At 41.0% G+C, this 9,167-nt stretch overlaps 1 protein-coding gene across 1 annotated transcript; it reads right to left on the bottom strand.

Moving 5' to 3' along the window:
- Nucleotides 1-207: 207 nt before the first annotated feature.
- On the bottom strand, nucleotides 208-8,864 carry LOC116248373 (gamma carbonic anhydrase-like 2, mitochondrial). Its single transcript, XM_031621127.2, has 2 exons — nucleotides 8,395-8,864; nucleotides 208-758 (listed from the first exon to the last, which is right to left on the bottom strand). Exons 1-2 carry the CDS (start codon nucleotides 8,762-8,764, stop codon nucleotides 382-384), a joined length of 747 nt encoding a protein of 248 aa, XP_031476987.1. The 5' UTR covers nucleotides 8,765-8,864; the 3' UTR covers nucleotides 208-381.
- Between the last annotated feature and the right edge of the window lie 303 nt (nucleotides 8,865-9,167).

The raw sequence follows: 9,167 nt of genomic DNA, 5'->3' as shown, positions 1-9,167 counted from the left end.
TTTGAAAATGTCGTAACATAATTCACAACGCCTCGATTCCAGATCTCCAATTTCTAACAATCTAGAGTTCAGTTACCCAAAGCACCAAATCAAATTAAAATCATCCTGCCAAAGCTTCTACTTTCTACAAAAGAAAAACAAAGGTGGGAAAATAATCCTACACCTAGGAGAATGAAACCGTTGGAAATACTTCAAACAGAACCGATGGAAACATTAGAGAACAAAGGGCTAAGATTTAACCTCTTATTTTGGACAACCCTCTGTCATTTGAAGGTGCAAAAGCCAAAAATCTTTGCGAAGATTAATCATCTGAACAGATACAAAAGGAATTGGACAAAGAGGCCAATAAAAAGACCCCGTTTTGAAACCGTTTTCCAGCAATCATAGCGGAATATTGAATGCCTTTTTCATCTTCTCCACCTCCAAGTAGACAGTGGAGTATGGCAGAAATTCTGAGAAATGGCTCCTGCTCAAGTCATTAACTGCCACAGCAAGCTTTGGTATCTCCTTGATCTCATCATGTGACAAAGGCCGGACAAACCTAGCTGGGTTTCCAGCCCAAAGTTCACCGGTAGGAATCCGCCTACCAGGCGGAACTACTGAACCAGCCTCCAGTATAGAATGAGTCTCCACTAGTGAACCTTCCATAAGGACAGAGTGCTGGCCAATGATACACTCGGGCTCCACTGTGCATGACCTTAGAATGGTATAAGCACCGATCGTAACAAACCTCTCTATGTTTGTATCAGCAGGCAACCCTGCAGAACACATGTGAAAAGATTAGTTTCCATATATGATATATATCCCAGAAAAGGTGTTCAGTTGGTGATAAAGCTGCAGATGGTAAAGAGTGACAACCCCCATCTGGCCTCACCCATCTTTGCAAAGAAAATTTGGTCTCTAACCAGTCACAGTTGTGGTCCTTCTGGAGGTTAAGAGAACCATATTTTCTTAGAGTGGACCACGTTTGATCTAAAACACCATCCAGAATGACAGAAGTGCTGAAAGCAATATATTGCTAAAATCGCCAGCTTTCTTTGACTTCCCCCTCCACATCAGAAAAATGCCTTACAGCAGGTGATTTCCACCATGGTCAAGAAACAGCCACATATGAGACTCGGTACAAGGCAAAATATGTTAATTCACTTTCATGAGATATGTATACATATGCCTTTGATACCAGAAGGTGCCAACGTGTACTTCCAGAAACCAGACCAATGAGAAGATTTTTGGCGTCAAGAATGAAAGCAGCAGATTTTGTGCAGATTCCAAGCAAATGAGATCTCCACACAAACCCAAAAACTGGCTGTTGAGTCATTAACATAAAAATATAATTGGAAAACAGCAATGTTGGCAAAAGTCATCTTACGAAAGGTGAACAATAGTTTATATTACATTTCACAATGACACCAACAACATTGTAGAAGATGCAGTAAACAGTATTGCTTGATGCCTATGTCACATAGGTACGGGTACAGGTAAGGACCATTTTTAAAAAACTTGGGTACGGGGGTACGGCCGTACACACACATGTATATACGTCAAAAAATTTTAAACAGAATAACATATTTGGACATATATATATCAAAAATTACAAACATAATAACAAATATACAGAGACACACTCGCTCAACCGACAAACAATTATGATGAACTACTTCCCTTCCCTTCCTGAAATCGACAATAAACATCACCTGCATTAAAAGTTCATTTGTTCCATTGTGAGCTAAGGGAGAAAGAATTTGATGTGGGAAGATTAGTGACAAAAAGAAGGTAAAAGTTTTCAACAGAAAAGTTATTAGCAGAAGAGAAAGCATGATATTACTTTCCAGATAAAGTGAAGCTGCAAGGGGAGACGTGGCACACGAGATCACCGCCCACAATTCGCCAAATAACATAGAGCAGAGGAGCAAAGAGAGAGCGCAAGAAGGACGTGTAAGCGGCCAAAAAGCTTTGCCACATCATCGATCTGTGTTCTCGTTTAAACCCAAGTGCCCGCGCTCCGATCAGGCAACCAACGTCCACTCCCATCCGTCTGATCGAACCATCTGCACCCTTTTCAAAAATCTCATCTCGCTCACTTCTCGGTCCCTCTGTGTCTGTCTTTCTATCTCTCTCTCTCTCTCTCTCTCTCTCTCTCTCTCTCTTTGTTATCTGTTTCCTACAAGGCCTCGTCAATGGCGGACAATGAGATGGAGCCACAAAAGGTTCCCAGTATGGACGGTCCAGACTCATCTCGAAGCAACCCTTCGTATCCTGAGGTAGAGGAAGCAAACCCCAAAAATTTTGGGGCTCTTCTCCGTGAAGAACCATGATTCAGGAAGCCCTGATAACAATTTTTCACTTTGTACCTTCGATTTGTGCAGATGATAATGGCAGCTGTGAGAGCACTCAACGAGCCAAGCGGCTCGAGCAAGGCGGCGATTTCAAAGTACATGGCGACGAACTACCCAAACGTTTCCTCATCTAACTCAACCGTCCTGTTACTCCGCCTGCTCAAGGAGGGCGGATCTATCGTCATGGACAAGCACTGCTACAAGCTCCCATCATTGACCGTGTCCAAAAAAGGTCAAAAATGACCTCTAGTGCATTGACCGTACCCGGTACGGTCAACGCGCACCACAGGCGTACCCAACCCCATACCTGTACCGGTACCGGTGTCGCACCAGTACCACACGGGTACTCCTCCTTTGGAGAAGTACTCGTGTGACATAGCTTGATGCATACAGAGTTGATGTTGCTAGGCTACAAAAGTTGAACATTGTATGCCATAATAAACTGGAATTTACATGACACAGAAATTCAATGACTTCAATTCATCCCATAGGCCACTTTTGAAATGGATATTAATATTACAACTCCAAATCAGAAAACTAAATGGAAAAAGAACCCATGGATCATAAGTTTAGCTGCTTTGTCATCTGGAAAGAGAAAGCACAAAGCCTTATCTACATGGACCAAACACTTTGGACGTAAACCAGAAGGTCAAACAAGTCCAGAGCAAAAAAGTGGGTATATTGTGATACAAGGAAAAAAAAATTATCAAAATTAAGTTTATGCTGTGTAATCTTAAAGTCCTAAAGTTTACATTAATAATCATATAAAGTTATAAACAACAAATTGCTATAATGAACAAACCTTGTTGACATAAATTGAATATGCATGCAACCACACACTGAGGGGTGAACACGAACCAAGCTGCGCCTGCTCAACTTTTAAGGGCTTGACTCCAGCTCCGCTTAAGCTCGAGTCAAGCTCAAGCCTAACTCGAGAAGCATTCAAACGCATTCAAGAAAACTCAAACTCCACCAGCTCAGCTAGAGTTGAACTACAAGGCGAGCCAACATCATAAATCGAGCTTAACCGAGCTGGACAAAAAAGTGAGTGCTTCCTTTTAAAGACAATGGTGCACATGAGATTTAAAACTGGTATATAAACCCTGAAAGTACCAAGAGAAGACCATTAACACCAAAGGGCAGTTGAGTGCTAAAAATGTGACAATAACATACACATACATGTCTTTGTAATTGCACAAGCTTACTCAAGCTTAAAATAGTTGAACTCATGTAACTCAAATTTGACTCATTTACTTAAGTTAAATTACTGACCTGAACTCGACTTATGTAACCTATGAGCCAAACTCATAAAAGTACAGCTTTAGCTACTCAACTTGTGCAGTGTATACGTACCTGCATATAAATATATTTATGTCACATGGGTGCGGGATGCAGGTGCTGGTGCCTATGTTGTCAAGGCGCCTAGGCGAGAGCCTAGGGCTTAGGTGTGCCTAGGCAAGAAAGGCAACCAATTTTCTTTTATTAATCTTTTTAGTTGTGTTGACTATTACATAATAAAATTATGTACTTACTGACTGAACTGTAAGCTTCTATTCCAGGTGCGCCTATCACCACTAACACAGACATGTGTAGTACAAAAAGTAACATAAAAAACTATTCTGTTATGTTCTAATTGAATGATTACACTTTGTAAGAAAAGCCAAAAAGTAAAACATGAAAAACTGTTATGCTCTTGTTTACATGACAGACTAAGAGTACATTTCCAGCTTGTATACATACTGGAAAACAGTTATGTTCTGTTCTAGGCGATGCCTTAGTTTGATACAGAAAAGAAGACACATCATTATTGTTTACATACTGGACACAATGCTTGCATTTCTTAGGATCAGATCCTATCAGAATCCAATGCCAGACACATACCTAAAACATTATGACTCTAAAACTACAGTTTCTTTAGATAAAATACTGCAATAGAAAAACTAAATATGAATTCTGCTGTATATAACTGTATATCCTGTAATGAATTGAAATCCATTTTATGTAGTACCTTATAGACTATTTCATTTGACTCATTTCGAACAAAAATTGTATCAAATCAGTACATATGATATACATAACAGATTGTATATATAACATACAATGTGCATTGTAACAACTTATAAATATCAGTACATACCTTCCTCATGGAGTCCAGCCTACGTGCCAGCATAGCTGCCAGCATCACAGCCATCGCCTAAGTGATGGACTTAGGTGACAGGTGTCGACTGTCGCCTAGTCCATGCCTAAGCGCGTGGCTTAGGCGAAGCTTAACAACATAAGCTGGTGCGTGTGCGGGATGCAGCAGCTTCCAAAAAAGAAATTGGGTGTGGATGCCATGAGGGAATATATATATATATATATATATATATATATATATATATACTTTTGTTTGTCTATATTTTTAAATTTTTTTATCAAGGCCATCTTAATTTCATACAAAATTCAAAGTTTTTCTAAATAAAATGGAGGGACTGGGGAGGTGAGAGAGAAGAGGAAAAAGATAGAAGAAGGGAAAAAAAAGAAAAGAAAAAAGAAAAAAGAGAAGGTGCTGTCAGCAGCACCTGATTCGGTCGAACTGAGAAGAGTGCCTTGTTGGGCAGTATACGCACCCTAGTCGACTCAGGTGCGCCACCATTTTTGGTGCACCTGTGTGACTTAGGTGGGCACATATATAAAAAGACACTGCTTCTTGTATCAACTCGCCTTTTCCTCTTTATCCGTATTAATTGGAGCATAAGGAATAGGAATAGAAGAATAAAGTGATGATACGGTTCCATCCCAAAACCTTAATTCAGCCACATAACAAGGGAGATCAACTAATGCAACATTGGATGAACTTTTCCTTATGCAAATGAATTCATGGATCAATTTCAAAGTAACAGTTTAGCTTTCCATTGTCAACAAAATATACCAAAGTCACAAAACAGTAGAAAGACCAGAAACATTCACCTTATGTCACACCAAATACTGGGTGTGGGAGTGAATTTAGGTGCAGGTGTGGCATTTTTCAAAAAAAAAAAAGGGGGGTGTGGCTGCATTGATGATATGTACACATACACACACAATATCTCTCTATATATATACCCACACACAATTGTATACAAACAATAAAACAAACAAAAAGAATCACAAACAATGAAACTAGCATTTAACAATTAACAAGCTATGATTTTATTAATGATTGAATAAAAACAAAAAAAAAAATTGTTTGTTATTGCACTCATGCCAAAGTTATGCCGACTAGGGTGCGACAACCTTTCTGAAGAATCCACTACTTAGCTTTCATATTTTCACAATATTTTGAAATGAGCTTTCCTATAAATTACTGAATTGAATACCAAGGGGCTGAGTCCATCAGCCAAGAAGTAATAATACTATTATAAGTTTAGCAATCTGCAGAATCATCTGTTCATCAAGGCAGCCTAAGAAAAAAGTCTGGCTTATCTTGATTAGTGAACAAAGATATAGGTGGTTTAGAATCCAAAAGTAAGATTAGGTGCATTTGTGGAAATAAAATTCTGTTGCTGCCAGATGTCATCAGCAGAAACCAAAAAACTAAGGACAGCGTAAGTTTCTTTCTAGGTTTCTTTAACTTATTTCACTTGTAAACAAATGTAAGACCAGCAAAAGACATAGGCCAGAACTCAGATTATAAGCATATTTGTTTCACTGAGTTTGGCATTTATGAGAATAACAGTCTGTGACATTGATCTCAGCTTTAGCAAGAAGATGTTTAGATATTTATGCCAATGTGCAGTAGGCTATAAGCACTGACAATTTGACACTATGTCAGATGGATGCCGGAACAAGTGTGGATAATGGTAGTGTGGGTACTGATATAAATTTCAAAGATATCGATATACGGGTATGGCAGCCACAGGGTGTGTGTGTATATAGAACTTATGGATTTCCCTCTTTGGGCTTGGACAGGGAAATCCTCCGGCCTCTCACACCACACCACTCATACATCGGGCGATGTGTTTAATCAAGCCACCCCATGCATCCATGATTAGACAGAGCTCAAGACGGTGGAGGATTTCAGCTCCAATATTTTCACTTTCTTTTTAATCTTGTACTATTAGTAAAAGTTAAGGATGCTTACCAAACATCTAAAAAAAAGTTAAAGAACTGCACATTAGTCTCTCATACATCCCTCGGTCCCCACTTCTCATTCAAGGTTCTCTCTCAGTCTCTCTCTCAAGCAGGACCTCTCAGTGGGGAATAAATTGCATCCCTTTCATTGTTGTCCTCCCCATTGGAGAGGAGAGTAAATGCCTGCCTTCAAACCCACTTGCTGCAGTCGGGCTTGACACAAACTCTTTCCTTGGCCTACTTCAAGAAATACTACAGCCAGGGGCAGAGGCAGGTGGGGTCTCCCACTCTTTGAAACCTTAAGTTAGTGTTGAAACTTAGGAGAACTTGTCTCTAATTATATCGGGAAGCCCCAAGAGATCCGCGTCACTGCCTTATGGTCAATTGAAACTTGTTAGTCATATATTTAGTGTCCCATGGAAAAAATTTTCTGGCTCCGCGCTGACTACAGCAGTACAACTTAGTAAGGATGAAGCCTTTTTCCTACCAACATCAAAACACATAATCAGAGGATGCAACAAAAGTAGACGGCAGATGCAGTCATGCAGAATAAACAGATACAGATGTCAGGTTTGTTTCGTCATTCTTTTAGCTTAGGTTTTAACTTTTAAGATTCCGATACGGGTCTCATGTAGTCATGCAGAAGAAACAGACTTACACCATCAGTCGGTTTTATCGCTCTTTTATTTTCAAGTTTTAAGATTTACTCATACCTGAAAGCGATTAGGTACCTGTGTCAGAATGACCACCGTACGAATGCAGGTACCTGGGGCTAATTCACATGCCCATGTTGCATAATATTGGCATCAACATCCTTTTGTCTTCATTAATGGAATGACCATAACACAAAACCATGTCCACAATTCTATGTTGCATGTATCAATACTGGGCCATGCTTTTTATTTCTATTCATAGACTAAATAGAGGAAAGTAAAATTTGAACCAGCACAAGCCACACTAACAAGAAAATTTCATTAGCAGCAAAGTCAAGAAAGTATAATTTTCAACAAACATTGCAGAAAATGGTAATGGTAAAAACACTGAGATAGTAGATAAGAAAGACATGGTGTCCACACAATTGCCATGTAAAAAACCAAAAGAATCCGATGGCCACATAAATAACCTTGTAGGGTAGGCAATAGATACTTATCTGGGATAAAGCATCAGTAGAAGATGCCAGAATTGTAGGTAAGTTCGAAAAGAACTAATTTTCCTGCAGAGAAAACTAGCAGCCTAGCAGGATAGGTATTCAGGAGGAAAGTGCTGCCGCGAGACACCGTTAAGGTTGCCGACTGCAACACTATATGTCTCCGAATGGGAAGTCACCATTATCCACCAAATTTAGGCAAATTTTGGATATTGAAATGTCAATGACGTACGAGAGAATAGGCCAAGGAAAGTGACCATCACAACGATTTGCCAAATCCAAGACGTTCAACCCAGTCGGGGTTTAGGACAAGCTGAGCTATAGGAGGCCATGAACTTTACCACAAAATATAAGCTTACAGTGATGTGAACACCCCGTGGAGAAAGAAACGCAGATTTATCATGGTCAAAGCAGAACCATAATCAAATATCAGCACTGCGCACGCATTTCTACGACGCAAATCACCAAAACCGCAATACACGGAAGCGATGTCAACCTCGCTGCCTTTCCACCACGTAGCTTCCATCTAAGCCGCAACGAAAGCAAGAAAACAACCAAAATACAGAGGAGGAAAAGGAAGAAAAACCTATCTGGCATGCCCGAAGCAGAAGAAAAGAATCAAACAGAAAATGGACAGGTTCAATCCCAACGATCGATAGGCCATATCCTAAATTTTTTCCAAAGGCCAAAAAATCGGAACTATTCAAGAAAAATCGAAAGAAAGATCCAAACGACATTGGGAAGCCCTAAATTTTATACAAGGGGGGAGGATAGGGAACCTATTAGAAAGGGAAAGGCAGAAGTGAGAAGGGGACGAACCCGTGGGAGAAGACCAGGCGGCGTGAAGGACGCAGCGCTCCTGGACGTTGGAGCAGAAGCCGACGGTGATCTTGTTGAGGTCGCCGCGGAGGACCGAGCCAGACCAGACGGAGGCGCCATCCTGGACGGCTACCTGGCCGGCCAGCACCACGTTGGGGGCGACGTAGGCGTCAACGGCCACCTTCGGGATCCACTGCCCCAGCGGGATCACCATCCTCTGGCCCCTGTAGTCCCATTTTACGTGGTCGCCAGATGCCGCCGCGGCTGTTCCTGCCGTTTGCCCGCCGGAGACGGTGGAGAGTTGGCGGCGGATCGATGGGTTCGCCGCGGCCCTCAGGACGTTCCTGGATAGCCGGAGAAGCTTCGCCATTTCGCTCTTGCACGCCGAACAGAGACACAGGACACTCCAACTCGAGAAGAGAAGCCGAGGGAGCAGATGCTCCGGGCCGTAGGTGCTGAACTGCGTGGAACTGAGCCAAACAAAATTGTTACGTTAAATTTAATGTATCCTCAAAAATCAAGCCATGCTCAAATAACTGCCACGTACTGGGAGATCAATGTATGCTTATGCAATTTCCGTCCAATTTTCCGTCAATTTCCGATTAAAATTGGCCTGAATCGGCGACAAGTTCATTTGAAAGTTTTTGTTTCTTAACTCTTTCTACTTCTTTTGTTTGAACTTCAAGGCTAACTCATGATTTCACAATGTTCATATTGCGTTCTCAGACTATGCAGCCTCTTTCGCAACTAGAGGAGATGCCACGAAATAGTGG

The sequence above is a fragment of the Nymphaea colorata genome, chromosome 2, assembly GCF_008831285.2.
Source record: "Nymphaea colorata isolate Beijing-Zhang1983 chromosome 2, ASM883128v2, whole genome shotgun sequence".
Classification (NCBI taxonomy): Eukaryota; Viridiplantae; Streptophyta; class Magnoliopsida; order Nymphaeales; family Nymphaeaceae; genus Nymphaea; species Nymphaea colorata.
The sequence above is the reverse complement of the archived record's forward strand: the minus strand, read 5'-3'. Positions and strand labels throughout refer to the sequence as shown.